This window comes from Crocodylus porosus, unplaced genomic scaffold (assembly GCF_001723895.1).
Source record: "Crocodylus porosus isolate Cpor-Errol unplaced genomic scaffold, CroPor_comp1, whole genome shotgun sequence".
In the NCBI taxonomy this organism is placed as follows: Eukaryota; Metazoa; Chordata; order Crocodylia; family Crocodylidae; genus Crocodylus; species Crocodylus porosus.
The window spans coordinates 144239477-144263417 of record NW_017728886.1 but is presented as its reverse complement, the minus strand read 5'-3'; the positions used below and the strand labels follow the sequence as shown (position 1 = coordinate 144263417).

Sequence of the window (23941 nt, the reverse complement as noted above, 5' to 3'; positions counted from 1 at the left end):
CAGCGTTGCTTCACTGTTGCGTGTTTCAAGCCCCTGTGCCTTTCAAAATGGCTACAGGGGTGCTTTATCTAAATCTTGTTGAATGAGCTTTAGTTAAAGCATACCATGGCCATTTTGAAACACACAGGGGCTTAATACATGTGACTGTGAGCCATTTTAATTAGAGTGGCTGTCCGGAAACTGCTCCAATTAACACCCCCCTCCTCCAAGCATGTGTATAGGCAACTTTTAAGTTTAGCATGGAGAAAGCCCTTGAGCTAGATGTGCATTTTCATCTCATCAAGTTCCGCTCAAGTTTGTTGAAGTGTTAAATATGTTGCTTCTTTTTTCTTATTTGTGCACCTCAAGGGGGTTCTGTCAGCCTGCCCAGAACACAACCCTTCTAAAGACCCAGGGCCTTTCTCCCAACAATGGATGACTGCACTGGGAAGTGTAGGGGCAGCTCTAGTGGTCAGGAATGAGGGAAAGCCCTGCTGGACTTCCACTTTTGACTCCTTCACTTCCCCAGCCCCTCACCCCCCAGACTTAGCACAGCGCTCCAGTATCCAGACTCAAGGCCCTGCTCCAAAGTTAACTGCAATCAATGGGAGCTTTTCCATTGATTCCAATGGGCTTGTTATACTGCAGATAAATGGCCCATGAGCCATAGAATAAGATTTAACTCAACAGTTCTTTACTACAATTCCTTCCACTTGCTTTTCTCTAGCAAAGCTCATTCCCACACTTTAGAATCTCTGGCATAAAAAATATGGCTACTGATTGTAGGGACACCAGCTAAGTAGCTCATTGAATGTGCCACAATCGCCCTGATGTTCTTCAGCCTTCCATTATTGCTCAAGTTTCTTGAAGTCTTGCAACTCCCATGATTATACTGTAAGGAGAATGTGCTTACTTGGTCCAGGACTTACACCCCTCGGTGGGTGAAGAGACAGCCGAGTAGTACCCTGGAAGGCATGGCTTACATACGGTATCCTTGTCTTGCTGGACTGTGGTAAAGGAAACAAAAAGATTTTAGCCTCTGAAATTTCACCTCAGATTTGGAAAAGATAAATTTGCTGAGGAGAGTGACCGGAGGTGGGGGTGGGGGTTTCTCTCTTTAAAAAAACAAAACAAAAAAAACTTCCCTAGAACTGAGGAAATTGCACTGGAAGAAGTAACAAGAAGTAAAATCTGGGCAAAGAGTTGTGCCAAATGAAGTGCCTCTTCATATGGGGAAAATGAAAAACATTCAGAACTTGGAAAAACAACTCTGGAATTGATGGTGAAACAATGCACTGCTGAGAATGCCACTCTAATTACCATCCATGTACTACTGCAGCTACCTTAACTATGCTATTAAGTTGTATGACTACTGTGATCTATCAGCACCTGATGAAGTCAACTCCGGCTCACGAAAGCTTATGTATCTCTGCTTTAGTTAGTGTATAAGGTGCATCTCTATTCTGCCTGACTTTAGATGAACACTGTTACAAAAATGCAGCCATTACAGTAATGAACATAGTACCAGCTAGACCAGAGGAGAATTTCCTTAGTTGATGGCACTGAATTCTGTGCAGTTTCTGTGTTATGCCCTGTATTCCTCTTCTACCAGCATTTATTATTAGCTCAAGGTTATTCCCCTTCTAATTTCCCTGTGCAAAGTTCTTTGTTTAGCCTTAAATTCACTCTCACTTACTGTAAAGACAGAGGTGAATTATCTGTAACATTTGTAGCAAAACCCTGGAGCTGCTTGAGTTGTAACACACACCACATATGCATACTGAAACTTTTCAAAAGGTGTTCATCACTTTTTAACCACTTGTAGTGTCTTGAAATTGAATGTAGGGAGGTCTGTATCATTCAACACAACCTACTTCCTGAGACCTCACTGAATTCATGCTTAAAGCCACTTGTGCAGACAGAAGTTACATTTGTTGCATGAGCAGACCCTTGAAAGCACTCCAAAGCCATATCCTAACAAAAGTGAACAGCTGCAGAGTGTTTTAAAATTCCCCAATGGCACGACAAATTAATCCTAATTATATGAGGGTTCAATTGAAGGCACTCCAAAGCAGAGCACTTTCATTAACTTCTGTCTGATCAGGCAGCTGGGCTGATGCAGCTCAGCGCTACCCCCAGTGTTGTGTGTCTGATAGGAGGGAGTTTGGGTTGGGGCTTGCCCAGCCTGTGCTAGAAGGAGGGGCAGGTGGATTGGAGTCCCCTGAGGCAGGGGGACTCTATTCCACCTGCTCCCACTCCAGTGTAGGCTGGGCAAACCCCAGCCTAAGCTCCCTTCCCTCCCTGCTCCCATCCTGCAGACAGCACTGGAGCTGGGGGGAGGGAGACAGGGCTAGAAGAGAGAAACTGAAGACACATAGCTGTTTGGCTGGATCAGATCCAAATTGGAGCATGATCCCCCATATTACCAATCCAACAGCTAATATCTGTTGAGTTGGGAGGATCAATCTAACTCACAGTGCTTTCTGAGAAGTGCCATGATTTAGACCGGGGAGCTGCACATTTGTCAGCACACACGTGCAATGTTTATTCCAAATCAAATATTGTTTAAACTGGGAGTGCAGCAAAGTCTCCCAGTGCTATTTCAATTCTGAAAATCTTGCAAGCTTCACTTCACCTAAGAATTTAATTACAATGAGAATTCCCAAGCTCCTTCCTGTCCAAAGTAGCATGCAAACTGTAAACACAGTGAGACACTTAATAAACTTATCAACTCACTTTTCTGTTCAACGGGACCCCCCAAACCACTCTTCTCTTAAAAGGCTGGAAATTATTTTGTACCAGTTGTGTTCCATCTCCTGAAGTGATCTGGAGATTCCCCTATAGGACCATCCATCCTTATCTCTTACCAGGATGCTCAACTCCAAACCCTGGAGCGCATATTGTATTTCGTTTGCAGCCATCCCATGCATCATCCCAGTGGTATCCTGCATGGCATGCACATTGCCGTTGGAATGTCCTGTTTCCTGGATTCACTTCTTCTAAACCTTTCCCTAAATGACAGAGCAGATAGAAGTAAAAATTGTTCAACTGGCGGTGGATTTTTAACTGCACTCCTTATACTTCTTCAATGCCTAGTGCAAAATAATTATTCTGTGGGAGCTGTATCATCCTTTGAAAAGCTCTGGAGATATTGGCAGGGACAAAGCTCCTCACTGTGCCAACTCAAAGTGGCATCTTTGCTAGGAGCCTAAAGGTGCTTGAATTGGGGGGCTGAGATGCCCATACCTTGTGGTGGGCAGAGACACATCTCTACATGCCAGCCCCCACAGCAAATAGCAGTGGAAATGAATCTACTAGTGGTGGTATAAGAGGTGTTTCAAAGGAACCAAAGCTCCTTTTTTCCATCCCCATAGGGGATCAATTTGCATTAAAAGATTCACGATGCCTCTGTATGAACAACTCACCTTTATCACATATTTTATGAAGTAAACATTTGTCCTCCTCATTCCAGGTGTCCATATACTCATTTGGACCACAAGGCTGGCATGCTGTCTCAGAAGTGGCAGTGCATTTAGCAGACATAAACTTTCCTGAGGAGAGGAGGAAAAAAGTTAAACCACTTACTAGTCAGTGAAGGGTCTCTAAAGAATACAGACCACGCTACACTATTGGAATTAACATTCAAACTGGGAAAGTTATTATTCCAAATTCCTCACCAAGTCTCAACTTAGTGTAGTACTTGAACACCAGAATAACTTTCCCTGTCCTTTGTATTACTTATCCTTTTCCCTATCCTTCCTATTTAAATTACTTGGTTCCTTTCTACAGCATTTAGTACCCCTACTCCATGCAAGTCCATTCACAGCACCTGGTTAAGATCTGTTTGGGTTTTCAGTTAACAGTTGACAGAGCAGATAATTTTCATCATATCTTGCCTCTATTGCCAGTAATGATATTAGGGTCTGCCTTTTGTATCATTTGGCCTAATGACAGAGTACAGGGAGTACATCTCTGTGTGTGTAAGTTGTGCAACCTGTTATAAGTCTCAGTGCACCGTTAAGCAGTGTTGAGCTTTTTAGTGTGACAACTTCTGGACCATAAAGGCATAGAGTGTTCTGCTGGGGCATATACCATTGCAAGTGCAGGAGCTCTGAGCACTTTAAAATTGGCACCCTATGTTGTGCTGGCTAAACAATCTTAAGGCACCTACTTGTGCAGAGACTTTACTGATGACCTTCTGAATGTGAAGTTTCTATGTGAGGGAACACTTTAATGCAACTCCTAGGTAGGTTGGGGTATGCTCATGGGGAAGGATGTGGTTGCCTATTCAGCATGCTTTTGACTTAACAATTGTCCAGGTGGAAGAATGAAGATACCAATTTATTGATGCTCAACTTTAAGCACCACTTGTGGAGATGGTCAGTGATGAGTTTCATATCAGCATGTAGTGTCTTTTCCAGTTCTGTCATGTTTATTCCTTGGTCTACTATGGCAACATCATCAGTGTACACGTATCACTTAAACCTTGTGTGCAGTAAGTCTGAGGTATATACTAGGGCTGTGCAGAGCAGGTAATATTCGATTCAACAGCAATGTCAAATATTAAACCGGGTCCCACTTCGATTTGCCATCTGCTTTGAGTCAAAGCAGGTCCGCTCTGACTCGAGGTCGAAGCTCAGTCGAATATTCGAGCTGCTTCGACTTCCCCATAGGCTATAATGGGGAAGGTCGAAGCAGGCTATAACTTTGGCATTTCTTGTCTGATCTTGATGAAACTTGCAGAAATGATAGCTCCTAAGGCGCTCACAAAGCATGCCATGTTTCAACAAGATAGGTTTAGAGGGTGCAGGGAAGCTGCACCCCAAATTCTTGAGAGCAAACCGCCTGTGACTTCTGTGTGGAAAGCCACAGGGAGCTGAAAACTGCAGGCTTGCTTGCCCCTGAGGAGCCCACAAAGCCTGCTAACTTTCACGGTGATAGGTGCAGGGGTTTGGGGGAAACTGCACCTTAGGCTGCTGACAGACAAAACTCATGCTCCAGACAGAGTGAGGAGGGCGGCATTTGCTCCGCCTGCACCTGGAGCTCGGGGAGCCCCAGCAGCGGGAGGTTCACCTTGAGGAACACCAGCTGCTCCACCAAACCAGGATCCAAGCCAGTGCGGTGGGGTGTCACAACATCCGCAGCCATGCTGAACACCCTCTCGCTTGGCACACTGGTCGGTGGACAGGACAGATATTCCTGGGCAACTGTGGCCAGATCTGGCCACGTCGGGCTGCGGGTTGCCCAGTAGGCCAAGGGGTCACAGTCCAGGGGCTCCACAGGCTCGGCAAGATAGGCAGACACCACGGTGTGAGGGCTGTCTGCCTGATCCTGGAGTCTGGTGGGTCTGGACCCCCTAATGTTTGCCATGGCCTGCAGGGGGCTGGACTCGATGATCTCCTGAGGTCCCTTCCAGCCCTGATGTCTATGAAATCTATTAAATTAACCCTATCCAATATAAGCATAAATTAATATGAAAAGAAGTTATAAAATAAAAGCAGCAAGTTCTCAGAAATCCCTGTTGCTAGTGTTGCAAGCAGGGAATCTGTTGAAGATCAGGGTTTCCAGCCATCTGGTCTGATGCACAGGTGCTGGAGAACACCATCAGCTCAGAAACTGACCCCAGGGCAGAAAGCAGGGGAGCTGAAAAACTGCTGCCTTTTATGCATTTTCTCTGGCCCTCCCCTAGAGCACTGGGATTGGAAGGGACCTCAGAGAATGCTGACAGGTCACTGGCCTGACATCTCCATCATGAAAGCACTCCTTCCCCCTCTCCCCCTCCCTCCCCTTACTTTCCCTTCCCCCCCCAGGAAATCCAGTATAGGCAAGTCAAATATTTGACCCTTGTCGAATATTCAATCCGTGCTGTTACTATTCGACTTCCGGTATTTGATTCAACAGCTATTCGACTCGACTTTCACTTTTCAAGGTCAAATATGTCGAATCGAATATTAAGTCGAAGCTTTGCACAGCTCTAGTATATACAGTGACAAGAATTAGTGCTAGCACTGACCCTCGAGGGACTCTATTCTTCAGAGTACATATTCTGCTTTTTTTTTTTTTTTTGCTTGGCTGGTAGCAAGTTTGAATGATCTGCTGGAGATCACGTTCTGGTTAAAGTGCATAGCTTGGGGTCAGGTAACAGAGTGCAGTTTATATATGAGGCCCTGATGCCATACAGAGTCATAGGTGAACGAGGCAGATAAGACTGCACCTGTTTTCTACTTCATTTCAAAACTGTTTTCTGTCAGATGCAAATAATATAAAACTTATAATATAGTCAGTGACATCTTTTTTTTCCAAATGCCAGCTTTTTCTTGGGGAGCTGGGGACCAGCAATGCTCTCTCTTCTGTTCAGACTTAGGCACTCCTTGAGTTTGTATGTAATGCAGAGTAGTGAGATGGGTTGGTAGCTCTTTGGGTCCTGTGGTGGTTTATTGGTTTTCAGGGTAGAAATCTGTTTTTCTTCAGATTTTTAGAAGGCTTTACTTTCTAGACATTTATACATGTATTTCTGAAGCCATCTTTTCCTTGTGGTTCCAAACTTGCTAACAAAGTCTGGGAATATCTGGTCCAGCAGCCTTGCCAGTCTTGATCACTTTAATTTCTGTGTCAAACTTTTTGCAAGAGATGGGGGAAATTAAATTAAGAGTACATAGGGTGATTTAAATTGTTCATGAGTCAGATGTCTAATCATTTGTGTGTGTGGCTTGCTTGGGTTACTGCACTCACTGTTGCTCCACAGTATTTTTGTGATGGAGTTTGCTGACATGGGCAATGTTGTTTTTTGGTGTCTTTGCCTGGAAGGTGGCTAATGGTTTTCCATGCTTGCCTGCTCAAGTGGGTCATATCTAATTCTTCTATGGTTAAAAGCCATCTCTTCTTTTTTATATTGTTCAATGTGGTAGCCAGCTGTTCTGTGATTCTTTTTACGGTTGCAGGGTCATTGCATTGCTTGATGATGCTAGAGTTGTTCTCACTGCTCATCTGAGCATGGCACATACTGGCTTCTATAGCTTCTAGGTACACAGTTTGGCTATTTCAATTAGGCAGCTTGTAAATGTAGTCTTCACTGCTTAAACACTAGTGCTGTGCTTGAGATTAAGCACATACTTTAAATAAGCTTTGCTAGGAACTGGGGAAATAAAACTGAAGAGTCACAAAAGAAAAATGACTTACTAGCCCCTTGTGCAATTTTTTTAAAAGAAGTATTAACTCCTCAGAACAAAAGCACTGATATTTTTACCTGGCTCACACCTTCTGCAGCATCTTCCAGCATATTCATAATACTGTTCACTTTCACATGGTAGAGCAATCTGTAGTGATAACTGGAGAACAGAACAGAAAGGGACATCAACATCAGTATACCAAGAGTTTATAAATTTTTAATCAATTTTTATAAGTGGAAGAAAAACTCTCCTGATACAGCACCTCTGAAAACAATTATCTAGCACTTCTTCCATTGTATTTTCAGCTTCAGTAGTTTTTGGTAGACCAACTAAGTAATTCAAAGCAGACTCTATAGGTGCCTATACACATGCTCTGATGCTCCAATTAGATGCTCAGTATCACATGTATTAAGCATCTTGCATTTCAAAATGGCTGCAGGGGCACTCTAGATAAAACTCGCTGAGCTTTTGTTAAAGCAACCTGAAGCCATTTTGAAATGTGGGATGCTTAATACATGTAACACTGTGGCATTTTAATTAGAGCAGCTGTCCAGGAACCGCTCTAGTTAAAACGCTCCTCCCCCACCCCTGAGAATTTGTATAGACCAGTGTTTCCCAATCAGTGTCCCACGGCACAAAAGTGTGTCGTCAGAAATGAACAGGCATGACACAAAATTCTGCCATGGTAATGAGCTGCAATAGGTATGAGGATGCAGGGTGAGGGGGAGTAGGGGAGTGCCTTAACACATGTGCTGTGGAAAATTTTTATTAATGTAAGTGTGCCTTGGGCTGGAAAAGGTTGGGAAACACTGGCATAGACACCTTATCTGCCCATCCACAGCTGTGATAGCCATGGGATGAACAAACAACTCAGGTCTGCAATTTATTAGGCACTTTTGACCTGTCTAATAACCCATCTCTTTCAGCTGTTCTGTCCCTTAACTTTTGAAGCCACCATTAAAAAATAACTAGCTTGGCAGAATCACTTCCTCTCTCCCCTAAATCAAAATAACCCCAGTCCGAGATCCAGCACTGGGAAGATTTAATAGTGGGTCAATGACAGCTTTAGCATACAATAGTTGGCAAATGTGGCAGAAATAAAATCAAGTGATTTAATTTTTAAAAAGAATTTCCAATTTCCCACTAGGACTCACAGCCCTTACACTGAGGGCCCCTCTAGACATTCAGGTAAAGATGTGATAGGGTCTGATGCATGATCCAGGCAATCATGCTTCCTGCTATGCCACATGTGCATAGCAGAAGGTAGAATTATGGGATCCAGCATCAAATCCAATCGCACATTATTGCCAGTGCATAGGGAACCTGGGGTCATGACCCTGGGCTTCTCCTGCACCAGCTCCCACTGCTAAGAGCCCCACAGCTGATGGGGCTTGTAGCAGGGGCACCGCATGGAATGCTGCCTGCACTCTGGGCCTCATCAGCTGTGGGGCTCACAGCAGGTGGTGCACCCTTGCAGCTGTGAGTCCCATCAATTGATGGGGCTCTTAGGCACAGGGGCACATCTGGCCAGATGTTCAATTAGTTGTGTGATACAAAAAAGTCAAAGTGATTCTACATGTTTTGTGGTATAACTTTGTGGCTTATTCCTTGTTTTATCATGGCATTCATTGATTGAACATGTGCCTGGGTCACAACTTAAGACATAATTACCTGATTAATCACATCCTAAAGACTCAGAGAGAAATGCAGCTCTCCATTCTAACTCATGGTGCTTTGCTAGAGCACCATGAGTTAGACTGATCCTCCTGAGCCAACAGACATTAGCTGTTGGGTCTGAAGGGTGGAGGATGGACTCCAATTTCAGGTCAATCCAGGGAGAGAGGCGGTGTCTCTGCTGCATCTCTCCCCAACTCTGCCCCTCCTCTCATAGCTCTGGTGCTGTGTCTGGATGGGAGGGGGGAGAAGGCAGGGGAGGGAAACTTGTTCTGGGGGTTCCCCAGCTGTGCTAGAGGGGGAGGATTAGAGCCCTGCACCTCAGAGGGACTCCAATCTACCTATCCCACCCTCCAGCATTGACTGGGCAACCCCCAGAATGAGAGCCCCCCACTCCCTTTCCCTTCTTCCATTCGGAAAACAGTGCAGGAAGCAGGGCAGCTCAGCCTTGCTCCCAGTGTGTGCAGACACAAGTTACTGAGGGTGCTCAGCTTTGGAGCACCTTCATCTGAACCCTTGTGTAATGAGGGCTCAGATTGTTGCCGGATTGGGTCCTTTTGAAGTATTCTGCAGTTATGCACTTCTGTTTGGTCATGGCTATACAGCACTTTCAGAGTCCAGATCAGGGGAAAATTGTCACTTCTGTCTATGCCTTAAGTGTATGTATAGATGAGGACTGAGTCCCAGAAAATGATGGACCTTCATTGGTGACATTTTAAGTTATTTTTATAGCTCCCTCTGAGCCCTGCAAAGTTGATCTCATTGGAATTGTAAATTCTGGCTGTAGAGATGATATACATTTTTTTTTTTTTAAATCTGGCATTCATTAAAATCCACTCAGTAACAAGAGGCAAAATGCACAAAAGTTGTCTTTATTTTCCATTAGGTCTCCAGATGAATAACTTGCAGAACTCAAGCTTACTTATACCAGATGTGAGTAATGCAGTCATGCCATTATTAACTATTGCTTTTATACTACTTAAGACACTTCCCAAACCTTCATTTTTAGTGGTTAACAGTAAATGAAACACTATTGACAGAATCCTGGACTTTTCCTTTGATAAGAATGCAGTAAGATTTCTGCTGCAGGTCAAAGGATGCTTTCAATTCATACAAGCACCATGGGCACAGATGAAGTGAAATTCATAGCAGTTTCCATTCCCCTACTTACTTGTCTGTTCTTGTTTCCTCCTACTCTCCACTTGTTCTTTTTGTTCCTTTCTGTTCCCAGACTTTTTATATCCTTACACATCACAGCCTCTAAAGCTGGTGGGGATGCAGGCAGGTCTCACAACTTAGAGTTCCTTCCGTGTCTCTTGTGCCCAGTCAGCATTTTCCCATAATTAAAATCCTTCCTAAATGCATTTCTTCCAGCTTTGAGTTATAGCATGGTTCATTATTTCAGTGTCTGCACTGACGGATTATATGCAAGTTAGATGAAGAATCTGAATTTGATGGTTGTGTCTTTTTAAGTGTTTACCTGGTGCCAATGCAATTCATAATAGCTGTAGCAACCCTGAGGTAAATGGAGGATCCAACCCTGCAAGTGTAGCTCTTTTGTCTCATTTTTGTTCCTGCCTGTTTCCCCTAATCCATGCGTCTATAATCACTTGTTGTCTCTTGCTTTATATGGTAAATTCTTTAGAGCAAAGACTGTTTTTTTTTTAATTTGCATTTTTGCAGTGCCTGGCATGACAGAGTCCTGGTTCCCAGAACAGTACAAATCAATGAGTCATCACAAAAGCTTCCACAGAAGCATAATCTTAATAATGGATCCCTGAATCCTTCCCAATGAATGCAAGTGGTCAATATTCAGGACCATGTGCACCACTGATATGAAAATAGCTAGTCCCAGGAACAACTGGGGGTGGCAATGGGGTAGAAGAGCAGAGGGATAGCCTAAGGGATGAATGTTGATGCTCTTCACTGTGACATGGGCAAAATTTGAACATCCCTGTGCTTGGAGAGATATGCTGACTTTCTGACTTCACAGAAATAGAAGCATGCAGTAAATTATTACCAGAGCTGCAGCACAGTACTGGGACTTTCTGGAAAGAGTAAACAACAGATAAAGGCCCTGTAAATGAACAATTTCTTATTTGTAGCCATCTTGAAATCCAAGCAAAATGAACAAGGCAAAACGACTGGTTGTGGTATTTGCTTTTTTGCACAAAATAATGTTTTTTCTTCCTTGTTTGCTCCAATTTAGAAGTTCCTCTTTAGACAACATTACCGAAGTGCTAAGTGAGGCCAAAGTCCTTCATTTTAAGGAAGGATATGCAAATCTATTTTAGAACACAGAGCTAAAGGGTTGGGAATCATTTTTGAAAAATCTAAACTCAGTGTGAGTGGAAGAGGCGACCGACCACATGCAGACAGCCCTGCAGTGGTTCCTCTTACGCTTGGAATCTGGACAATGGGCTAGTTCTTTGGTTACCTGTTATAGATCCTTTTATACTTCCCCTGTTACAATATAAACAGGGCTTTTGTTACAAAATATCCTCAGACACAGCTGCATAAATGTGTACCCTGTAACAATGAGCAGTCTTTGCCTCTGGTGGAATCACTTCACTTATATAAAGCAGCTACTATTTACAAAACCTCCCTACCCTTACTGTATTGAAAGTGCATATGGGAGATGAGAGTAATGATGTTCAGGTACCGAACAAACCAAATTTCTTATACTGAACTGCAATGGAGCCCAAGCCTAGCAACCAGGGGGAAGGTGTAGAAAGGGCAGCTGTTTTGTGTCTGATAGAGAGATATAGCATGGGAGCTAGGGTGAGAGAAAGAAGTAGTAGTAAAAGAATATATGGGAGACAGGAATTTGTGTTTTTGATCACATTGGGATCTTAGTATCTTAAACTAGGAAGAATTTTGCATGCAGGGTGGAGGCAGCTGCTCTCTCCCATGGAGATAGCTATATGTAGGCCTCACACTCAAACTGGACGGAGGGGAGGGGAGGGCACTGACCTTGCATCTCTACTCATGATGGTATTACTCCTATGGTGCATAATGGCTGTAAAGTAACAGAACTCCTCACTCAAGGGACTGCAGGACTATATCTCAGTATGAAACTGGACAGAAGCTTCCCCCTGCCCCCAGGAGGGGAGAGACTTAAGGTACTTCCATTGACCACCCCCACCCTCCCTCCACCTCCCCAGTCAGTGCAATGTCTGAGTGTCTCACACTTATGAACACATTTATCCTGAACACCATTGCAAGGTAGGGCAGAAGCACTATTACCACTACTGCGTTGCAGAAGAGGAACTGTGGTTCAGACCCACAAGAGTCATGTTGATATCAGATCCCTGCTGAGTTCAGGACTGCCACTAAAGACAATGACTACCACTTATTCCTGCTCTAGAGACATCCAAGCCCGGCAGTGTCAATGGCTTAGAGTTGTAGTAGGCAAACTTTTCTGGCTGCAGGCCAGAATGACCCACCTGAAGTTGGCATTAGAACCCAACCACCACTGGTGCTTTCTTCCCACAGTGGTACAGGGAACATGCCTGCAGCCTAAGTCCCCCAAACCAAAGCCCCACATCTGTGGGCCAGGCCCGTGGACTCTACAGGCTGGATCTGGCCTCTGTATGTTACCACCCTCTGGCTTAGAGGCCCACACAGAGCACATGAGAACAACACTGGGCCATGTGCTTATGATCTTGCCCCCCACCAAGCCATCTACTCCACCTAATTGCCAGGTTTGGACACACACAGAACAGAAGCAGATTCACAGAAGTTTAGGGCTGGAAGGGACCTCGTGAGATCATTGGGTCCAGCCCCCCTGCTCTGGGCAGGAAAGACTGCTGGGGTCAAGTCACCCCAGCAAGGAGTGTGTCCAGTCTCCTTTTGAAGATCTCCAGGGTAGATGCCTGCACCACCCCCTCTGGGAGTCTGTTCCAGCATCTGGTCACGCGAACTGTGAAGAAGTTTTTCCTTCTATCCGGTCTGAAACCGTCTTCTAGGAGTTTATGACCATTGCTCCTGTTTTTCCCCTGGGGCACTTTGGTGAATAGTTGTTCACCTAGCCCCTGATGCTCTCCCCTGATATATTTGTACGCTGCCACCAAATCCCCCCGAAGCAAATGGGACAGGTTTACTTCCTGGACTCAGCCTCAGCAGGCAGGCAGCACAGTAATGGCCTAAGTGACTTGCCAACAACTATATAAGCAGAGCAGGGGATTGAACCCACAATTTTGGTCCTGGACCAACACCTTAACTTTTGGACGATCCTCCTTCCCTTACAAAGATAATTCTGGCTGTATAAATCCCAGTGAACCTAATAATACCATGTGAAAGGGTCATATTTCCACAGGTTCTTTCCCCCACAATCTTACAAATACTGTGTATATGAATAAAAGGGAAAATAACAAACTTCACTGGAAGTTCACTCAAACAGAGATGAGCCTTTCAGATCGGCAGGCTATAAATCTAAAAAAATGAATAGATAAATTACTCTCCTCTTCTCATCTTACTCTCCTCTTTTCATTAAGTCCCATGAACATGGGAAAGTTAACATTTGATGATGATCAGATATACTGGTAGAATAAATAAATAAATAAAAATTTAGCCTACAATTATACCTTTAGAAAGGATTTTGCTGCAATCAAATAAATTTCAACTCTCTTGTTCAATTCCGTTCCCCCATGTATTTGACAACATGCAATGGAGGGAGCACAAACATGATTAAGAAAAATTTCCCTTGCAACTTCATGAAATCCAAGTGCCTGACTTTTTTCAAGGGTTCAGCATGTAGCCATGTAGGTCTAAGGCAGAGGTTTTCAACCTTTTTGGGTCAGTGTACCCCCAGCAGCTGGTCAAGAAGGAAGGAGTCCCTGGTGGCTGGTCAATGAGTGGTGGTTGTGGTGGTGGGGGGCCTCCAGCGGGGGGGGGGGCAGTGAAACCGTGGGTGTTAGAAGTGCCACTGGCAGTGGAAATGGCGATGGCAGTGGCATCCACTCCCGAGTACCCCCTGAGGCCTTCTCAAGTACCCCTGATTGAAAACCCCTGGTCTAAGGACATAGGTCGACAAGGTTCTTTGGGTAAGATATCGGATTTACCGAAAGAACCTTGTCTGGCTTTTTTGCAAAGCACTTCAGCACATGCTTAGTTTTAAGCCTGCAAATAGTCCCACTGACTTCCTGGGGACAGAAAACATGCTCAAGCTCACCAAGAGTGTGTTTGGAGATTTAAGATATACGCATCAATGAATCACAGCTACAAAGCTCAGCTGTGTTAGTCAGACTTAGAAAAAAAATACACACGCATAGGTGCTTCTAAAAGGGGGAACTAGCAGAAGTCAGATTCCTGTCCTCAGGCCTAAGGAAATATTTATTTCTGGTGTTGTTGAGCAATCTGATGGCAGGAGAAGTTGTGTGTCATGGGAGCTAAAATTACTTTCTCGCTCAAATGAATATTCAGGCAGACAGCAGAAAGGATAGGGTTGCCTGGCCCTCCCTCCTTTGAAAGTTAAAAAAAATTAAAAAAAAGAAACTGGAAGAACAAGCCTGGGGTTTTCCAGGTTTTTTTCATGTCAGTTCTGGTCCAGAATCTGAGGTCCCAGGAGGACTGTGTAGTAGGGATACACTTTAGTTTGCAACAGCTGAAGCTTAAAGTACGGTTATTCTCAGAAGATGACTATTTGAAAACAAAACTTTCTTACTTGGCATATCTGCTACAACAGGGTCTTCTTGTCATTTCTCAACATCATATAGAGCAAATCACACATTTGTGCCATTTAGCACAGCAGACAAAGTACTATTCAAATGCAGGAGCTTAGTTTTAACAGAGATAAATAAAAAGAGGAGAAACCAGTGGATTGTCAGCACCTCAGTCCTTGACAAGGCACCAAAGAGCAGTGGAATCACTGTCTTTCCACCATGACCATGAGGATCAAGGTTAGACCACTGACTTGCATTGGCTAGCCTCTTAAACTGACCATCTGTTTCTACAACTGGGACTAGCTATGCAGTATTTTCCTGCTTTAAAATACACCCCTTTCTTTATATAGAAAAAGCCCTCCAATCTACTTGGAGATAGTTGTGTATCTTAAGTCTTTCTGCCACATCACTAATACAGCTGGCTGGCTGAGCTGAATGAAACCAGATGTATCTTGGATTGTTAACAATTTGTTAAAAGCCAAAAGTCTCTGACTTAAAAAGGATTCCTTTGTTTTTAAACGGTATTTTTAGTGATTTTAAGAGTAAACAATATGTTTGCTGGGGGGGGGTCAAAATGTTTTTGTGTTGATGTTTCCTCATAATTTCAAGTATTTTTAAATAGGTACTTTAACTACTTTTAAGAAAAAGTAAACAAAATTTGGATATGAACGGTAATTTCAGTACCAAAATCTTTAAATATATTCTTTATAAAAAAATAAAAATGCAACGTTCCAATTTTCTGAGTTATATTGTAGGATTGTTTTAAACTGCAATATTGACATACATTTGCTAAAATGACATTGTGCCTCATTATTTTACACTAAAAAAAAGCTGTATGTAAAAAAGTTCAGCTTGCTTCACTTTACAGTTCTTTTATTCCTTTTGAAAAATGCTCTATGCTCCACCACAAACAGTATTAGGGTTGTAACCATAAAAAAAAGAGAATTTGCCATCTCACTTCTGCATAACAGTACACCTTCACGTATGCACATCCAGAATTTAGATCCTGAAAACTTTGTTTTGCTGCTTAATATAAAACACGTAAGAAAAAAAAAAATCACTGGAGTGGGGACTCGAGATCTCCCATCTACTATGCAATGCAAGAAGCACTCTCCTTTTCCTCCCATTCTAGGACACAAGGAATAATAGGTGTCTATACACATGCTCTGGAGTGCCTGGGAGAGTGAAGATGGTTTTAATTAGAGCAGCCTTGAGACAGCCACTCTTATTAAAATGCTGCAATGTCACGTGTATTAAGTATCCCACATTTCAAAATGGCTGGAAGGGTGCTTTAACTAAAGCTTGCTGAGCAAGTTTTACTTAACATGCCCCTGCAGCCATTTTGAAATGCAGGATGTTTAATACACATGATGCTGTGGCATGCTGGATCATTCTAATTAGGACTGTTCTAATCCAGCAGACTCAATGTGTTCTAATTAAAATGGGCTGGAGCAGGTGTAGAGGCACCCAATTATTCCATGTAAAGTGGAACAGTTTCATGAGGCAGTTTTAATGGTGCTCTTGCATTTCCCCCTGGTCAGACTACTCTACTAGGTCTTGATGGATATAGGTTCAAATCCCCTCAAACAGAAGGGAGATTTTAAATATCCTGGATGAGGGCTCTAACCAGTGTGCTACAGGCTAACACATAGGCCACAGCACCAAAACCACTGCCACCTCAGTTTGGAGAGAAAGGCCTGGCTTGTGACTCTAGGAGAAAGTTCATGTTGTGGACCCTAACGCCAAGTACAGACATTATACTTTTACTGGTATAAGTGGCCATGTGTAGACAAAACAAGGTGCATGCGTGCACGATACTTTAAAGACGGCTAAACGCTTTTGCACTGCTTTAATGGTGTCGGTGTTTGCACGCCTTGGTGGCACATTATGCATTAATTTCAGCTGTTGGAGGAAATTTGGCAGCGTAATGCACTGTAAATGACTTGGGATGAAGAAAACTAAAACTCCTCCCAGGCATTTTAGTTTGCTGACCCTACAGACTCAGAGCAAAGCATCAGGCTCTGTGCAGCTCCATGGCTCTGCAGGAAGCCTTTCAGGCAGCCTAGCAGCAGCCCAGGAAAGCAGGCTCCACCCAAGAAAAGTGGTGAGCCTGACCTCCCCCCTTCCAACCCTGGAGCCTGCCTGCCTGAGCTGCATGGGGGCCTGGTGCTTCCCTCTGCAGCTCTGGTGCCCCCCGGGACGGCCTGAGCCAGGTGCCTGTGGGCAGCTGCAGCCTGGGCAGGGGGCTACTGCTGCCACGGAGGGAAGCACCAGCCTCCCCCCCGCAGCTTTTAAAAACCCACCACTTCAATTTAGGGCCCCCATTTCGTCTACACACTCAGCGATAGGAAGCTGGTCTATACCCGTAACAGAATAGAAGTTTGGTACACATAGACTGGTTTAAAAAACACGGAACCCAGTCTAAGATTGGCCCCCACCAACAGGAGAAGATGTGTTCTGTTCGCTACCTATCTAAACTACACCACTTACAGAAAACTGCGATCTAAGGTTGCAACTTAGATTGATCCTGCCTCGGGTGTTTTGTATGTCCATACCTAGCCCAAGAGGCCACAGCAAAGCGCCTGAGAAGAGTGGCTAGTTCAAGAGTGATTAACCCTATGGTCTTGACAGGTCCATTTTTAACTTCTTCCATGCACTGTACAGAGAACTGGGGTGCCTAATTTATGTGGAGTCCACTGCAGGGGCAAAAGTCCCAAGAGCTCAGCAGGGATGTCCTTCTGAGGATCTGGCTTTTTAGCACTTCTTGCCCCAAGGTGACAAAGCCAGCTTTGTTTAATGTTTAGGTTAGCACTCAGATGATGGGGGCTATACCTATAAAGTTTGAAATCATGAAGCCCCGAAGTGAAATCAGTGAAAAACTCTGTCATTCTAGATGGCACAATATATCCTTAGCTTTCCTAGTCTGTTGCTGAGGCCACTTCCCTTGATTAACCCCTCAGGCCAGAAACAGGATTCTGGAAATGGAAAGGGCATGCTGTTCTTTCCTTAGGCTTTTCCAGTTCACCTTCCACCTATCACCCCCACCCACCTTGGGGGCAAGGAGCATCTTTCTGTTCTGTATTTTTACAGGGCCTGGTACTTTGGGGTCCTAGTCCAATGATACAATAAGACAAATAAATGTTATTTGAAAAAGAACTTATTCTCCCCCTCCCCAATATTGTGATTATAAAGGGGTGTAAGATGTAGGCTAAAGATGTATACGCTTGCATATACAGACTGGTGAACACAGTCCTTCACTGCTAAAACAAATTCAGCTGCAAAACACCAAAGTTGCAGATGGGTAGCTTCATCTGTTTACTTCCAGGTCTGTAGTTCAACACAAATTCTTTTAGGTTGTGAATGAAATGTTTTTGGTGATGTCAACTTTCCAGTGACCAGTAAACCACATCACATAACCACCATCACATGGTGAAACGTAGTCGGGAAGTGCAAAAGGCAAAGGCAGACTAAAGACCAAATGCTATTTCAGCCTCAGAAAATAACCCTTGGAGACTTTCTGGATCCTGCAACTTCCAAAACCAACGAGGCAGGAAAGACTATAAAGTCAACCAATTACAAGGACTTTTAAAAACGTTTATGATTTTTACCTGGGAAGACAGATGCATGGGGGAGGAGGGAAGTTTACTTCCCTAGCAACTGCTCTGCATACTTTAATGGTTCCTCTGGGTTTGGTTTAACAAACAGCCAAGACCAATTCCACTTGAAAGAGATTGCTTGACCAATGGCAGGACTCTGCCAACAGGAAGGACCATGAACCAAACAAATCCCATGAGAGTTATTTTTTCTTATTCAGACTGTGTGAAGGGGAAGTGGTGGCATTGACCGATCCTATTCTCTAATGATGAGTGAAGGGCTGACAGGAACCTACGCAGGTTAGATGAGATTAAAGTGATAATAGCTTTCAAGATATAGAAGCTTACTGAATTTGAAAATTGCATAGCTCTCCTCCGGGTTTTTTGCAGGACAAAAAACTTAAGAAGTGTCAACAAATAAAGTGGTGTATCTAATTTCCATGCACTGAGTTGCTTAGGGTCAGAATATTTATTATTTTATTCTACGGTAACACAGAACACGTCCATTATGAGGTTCACTAAAAACAGCCTACTTAAACTGCAGGTCAGGACAAAGCAGGCAAGTACAAGAATGGAAACAGAAGCATGGATAGTTGAATGATATTGGGGCAGAGCTGTGAAGAGAACATGGGTATCCTGTGTCATCTGCCCACTGTCCCATCCACTGCTATCCAGACTACCTTTAAGCAATTCAAGAAAAAATATTCAAGCTCAACTTAAATTGTCAGCTCCTCAGGGTAGGCACCATTTTTGTCCTGGATCTGCAGCACCTAGTACTATAGGGTTCTGGTTCATGACTAAGGCTACTGGGTATTACAGAAAAAAAAATTATTTGTCCAAAACCAGTTTTTAAAAATATCAGTTAAACAAGGCAACAGTCTGTAGCCAGACAGAACAAAAGAGTAATGATATGCTTAGGTGAAAGAAGCCTGAAGAGGCAAATCTGGTTAAAATACAAGTGAGCTCAGTATTTTCTTTCTTCCTTCTTTACACAGTCACAACAACTGCTCAAAAGTTAACATATATTTTGAATTAAATGAATACATTTCCAGTACCTTGATGCTCACTAAAAAAGAGTGCCACCTGTAACAGGCTTCTATTGATTTTTGTGTATAGCAGAGGGTTTTTTTGTTTTGTTTTTTAGCTTACTTAATCAACCTAAACTAATGGCTTTGATTCAGAAACTACTAAGTGGGATTCTTGGATCTGTGATATAGAGGGTGCCAGAGATGACCATAATTTTCCCTTTTGGTTTTACAAATCTATTTTATACAAGACTAATCCATGAGCAGACATAGAAAATGTGTTATTTGGATATATTATGCATGTGTTGTTTTGTTTTGCTTTTCACAAAGCAAAGCTACATTTCATATATTATATAAGACCAGAAGCCACACACATGCAAGTTGAAGTTATCTGCAAGTTCTGGAACTCTTTGGCTAGGACAGAAATTACACATAAACTGGTATAAGTGATCAGAAATCAGTTCAAATCTGTAACACAAAAGAAGTTCAGTGCACATAGGGCTCCTACACACGTGCACAGAGCTGACTCTGATGTGCTGGAGCATGGAAATTGATGTGTTCTGGCAGCCTCATGTGTCACGTGCGTCAGCGTCAACACACGTCTCCACACTGACAAAATGGCCGCGGCATGCTTTGAAATAAAACGCATTCAATGAGCTTTAGTTCAAAGTGCCCTGCCACCATTTTTTCACATGATGCTCAGGTGCTTTTAATTAGTGTGGCTCACTAATTAAGTCACCCAGTGCCACAACCATAAGCACATGTAAAAATGCCTATAGATTGCTTTTGAAATGGCTAAAACTGGTTTAAGATAAACCCAGATGGATCTATTGAACTTCTGTCCCGGATACCTTTCAGATTCAAGTCAACTGTGTTCTGTAGCACAGAGTTTCTCAACCTGTGGTACAGATACCCCTGGGGGTACATGAGACACAGGCAGGGGGTACGCAGGTACCCCAACTCTCTCTCATCCTCTTTTCCTCTCTCTCTTGCCTCTTCCTCCTCTCAAAACTATGGCAAAAAAATTGGTGCAGTTTACAAAATTTAATTCCTCAGTGATAATTTGGTGTGCCATGCTTCACGCGACACTGGGTTCAGCCCTCCTAACTTTGGCCAACATCACCTCTAGCCCAGGTAGATCCGTGAGCTGTGCACCCCTGGTGTAAAAGGTGGCAACACAGCCACACCACATCAGACATCTTTCATATCATGGCCTTATATACACCGCCCTTCTTCCAACATATGGCACACATTAGTCTGTAAATATAAGATCCTCTGGAAAATTGAGTGTTGGGGTACTTATTAACATTTTCAGAAGTTAGGGGGTACTTGACCTGGCACAGTGGTTCCCAAACCTTTTTTTCCTGCAGACCGGCATAAGAACAGGACAGGGCACGTGGAGCCGGCTGCCTCCCTCCCTCCCAGGTCTGGCCTGTCCCCCAGCTTTAATCCAACACGTGCCTGCTGGCAGTGGAAGCCACTCCCCTGGGTGGACAGGCTCCGAGCAGGAGGCTTGTGCTACAACCTGGTAGCCAACCCTTCATGGCCTGGTACCAGGCTGTGGCCTGCTGGTTGGGAGCCTCTGCTCTAGCATCTCGAGATCTTTTGCACCTGCCCCACAAACCTCTTCTCTTTGCAGGTTTGGCAGGCTAGCCTGGGCCCAAGTGGCCAGCTCAAGCAGAGCAGGGAGGTATGCTTTAGTGCCCCCTGGCTTCTGGCCTGGGCCACTGCAGGCATGTGGCTGCATTTCTGGAATCACAAGTGAATGTCTGTTCAATTGCTTCTTGGTTCAATCTATGCCACTTGGACCAACATGTGAAGATTATATCAATTCAGCCTTGGGCTTTTTGGCTGTCTGTATTTAGCATTTCTGACGATGATAAATGCTATTAAATAATAGCCAGCAGAGTAGCGTGCACATTTTTGCTTTAATATGCTGCCAGAGTACATCATCCTATATTAACACACCTCTTGTTGTCTAGTGTGCATGAGGTCAAACCTGCAGAATCTCAAATTCCAGGTGGAACCAGCCCATGAGGAGATTAAAGCTGTATGTGTCTGAGGAGCAGCAGGCTGTTAACACTTGGTGCTGCTTTGGTGGAATTGTGCTCACAATTCTTTGGGCAGAAAACAAGGCCAATATCAGGGGCTTACCAACTCCTTTGGAAAATGGCCATATTCAACATATATCCAAACTAACCTGCCTCCAAGTGAACTATATCACCTGATCATGCATTAGAATTGCATGATTGGATCGCCAACTTCTCCATCAGAGCAGCTAGCAGCACACAGTGCCTAATCTTTCTGCCTATAAAAAGAGTAGAGGAATAAAGGATTGGGCCTGACTCTTCATTTTACTCTCCTGTAGTCATCCGCTAAGAACCATGTTCACCATTTCCTATTTACTTAGGGCATGATCCACCAGTCATTCGAGTCAATGGAAAGATTCTCCTGGACTCCAAAGGCCTTTGGAACATATTCTTAATGAGTCAGTTTCACCACACATGAGATGGGCCAAACAAATCCTGATTCTATCTCCAACCCTTAGTTCTTTTACCTCTCTGCCCCTGCCACATTGCCCCCTTTTAGAAATCCTAGGGAGAGAAAATGGGAGAGCCTGCCTTTCTGCTACAAGTGTTACCAGAGGCTAGATTCAAGGATTAGATACTTGGTAGCATCTAAAAAGAGCTTCCTTAGACAAATATAAGGGCTAAACTTGAGGCGTGCTGGGAACTGCAGTATGTGTTTAGGCTCTGGAGAGAAATAGCCTTTGTTCTGGGTCAAATTCCATTCCCCTTCTGGGTCCAGATTGCTCCAGCTGGAACTCATGGCAAGACTCCCATCAACTTCAGCAGGAGAGATACAGTCCTATCTAAATCACATTATTAATTGCTATTTAGTTTTGTTTGCAACCACAATGTTCTACACACTGCACAAACATAAGTGGAAGCCAAGTCCCTACCCTACAGAACTGGTGCTAAGCATATTGCAAAATTCCTTCATGTGAAGAACAGAAAAAGAAAGAAAACTAAAATCCAGTATTTATTAGCTGTTGAACGTTCATGCAAACTACACAACGATACATTGGAAACAACTTAGAAGAAGTTGGAGGGAACCTGTATTATGCCCTGCTGGAGTCTGCAGAGAAAGGGGCTCTTTGTCCCACCACACCCTGCCATTTTCAGCTGTTGCTAAGTCCAATAACCTCCTTTGTTCTGCAGCATTTGACTCCTTGAACTTTGTACTTTCCCCAACCCTAGGCAAGCCATAAAAGCAGCAAGTATTGTTAGAAGAATAATTTATTATTGGAAGCAAAGCCTACATAAAGTCCAGAGTACAGTGTCTCTAAACTGCTCCTCATTTTTATACTGTATTTATCAAACACAAATATTTGCTTTTCTCCCCATCTGAATGCTTCACTTCTAAATAGCTACTGTACAAAAACCTTTCTCCCATGGAGCCAACACCATTTTAAGCAGAAATGTAAACAGTAGTACTGAGATTCTTCTCTAGTTCCACCTGACAAATCAATATATCAATTAAACTAGAAATAGCAGAAGTACAGAATTGCTGAATCCTATGCTGGCCCATGTATCTGACCACAAGTCAGTTTAGGGAGACAAAGAACAATCACCCTAGATCAGGGGTGGGCAAAATGCAGCCCGTGGGCCGGATGTGGCCCACCAGGCCATTCTATCCGGCCTGCAGGGCCCCTAAAAAATTAAGAAAATTAATAGTTATCTGTCCCTAGCTGCCTGTCATGCGGCCCTTGATGGCTTGCCAAAACTCAGTAAGCGGCCCTCCACCCAAAATAATTGCCCGCCCTGTCCTAGATACTATGTGAGATGGCCCAATGTCTATTTCCTTCTTATTTTCATCTGCCTGGTCTCCAGCAAATTATGCATGTCTAAAAAAAAGGCCAATGCAGTTTTGGGCTGCATATTCAGAGAAGTGTCACATATGGAGAAGAGAGATTCTGCATTTAGTCATCATACTGCAAGTTCTTTGGGGCAGAGGTCATCACCTATTTGTCCCATGCATGGCCAGCACTCATAACTAGAGCCCCAGTTACAGGCTATACTTTTGTTTTGTGTTCATATGGTATTTAGCACAGTGAGATCCTGGTGTCTGACTGTAAGAAGCAAACAAAGAAAAGCAACAAGACTCCAATATGACTTCTGCCAATAATTTTGAAGTGCTAATTCAGGTGGCATCACTATTTTTTAAGTGACAAGGATGTTCAGCCTTGCTTTATATCACCAAAAATTTATTTTGCACAGGTATCTACTTAGTATTTTTTCTCTTCCCATCTAGGGAACAATAGTACTAGTTCAACACCAGTAGATGCATCACTGCAGTGGCTCTACTGGAATCACTGTTGCTTACAACTAACACTTTTCCTTCTTACAAATGGATGGACCATGAATAGGGATCTACCAAAACTGCAATTTTGTGGAAAACATGAAATCTGTCATTGCCCATGAAAGCAAGCAATGTCCACACAATCCATGGGGAAAAAACAAAGAAAACTTACTGAAAATAAAATCTGGCTCCCCAGAGGGAGCCAGCAGTCCTCACAGCACTGCAGCTGGGCCGTACAGCCTGCCATGGGGCAAGGTGAGGACTGCCAGCACAAAGGGGAGTTCAGGATGGCTGCTGACCTGACACCTCACTGCTGATTGGCTGTGAGAGCTGCCTGTCATATGGCCCTGCCCCTCTTTACCAATCAGTGGCAAGAGGCAGGGTCACCAGGGCCCTTGGCCAAAGGCACAGGGGTGGGGCAGCCACAATAAGACCTCAAAATGGCCACTGGCCTCACAGTCTGCCTGCAAAATCAG

General features: G+C 43.8%; 1 protein-coding gene across 2 annotated transcripts in view; it reads right to left on the bottom strand.

Moving 5' to 3' along the window:
• TNFRSF11A (TNF receptor superfamily member 11a) overlaps nucleotides 1-23941 on the bottom strand; it is a 40879-nt gene that overhangs the window by 13063 nt on the left and 3875 nt on the right. For both annotated transcript variants that reach the window (XM_019542194.1, XM_019542185.1), the window contains exons 2-5: nucleotides 7226-7307; nucleotides 3405-3530; nucleotides 2847-2990; nucleotides 893-986 (exon numbers count right to left, since the gene is read on the bottom strand). In XM_019542194.1, coding sequence (XP_019397739.1) covers nucleotides 893-986; nucleotides 2847-2990; nucleotides 3405-3530; nucleotides 7226-7307 — 446 coding nt within the window. The remainder of the gene's footprint in view (nucleotides 1-892; nucleotides 987-2846; nucleotides 2991-3404; nucleotides 3531-7225; nucleotides 7308-23941) is intronic.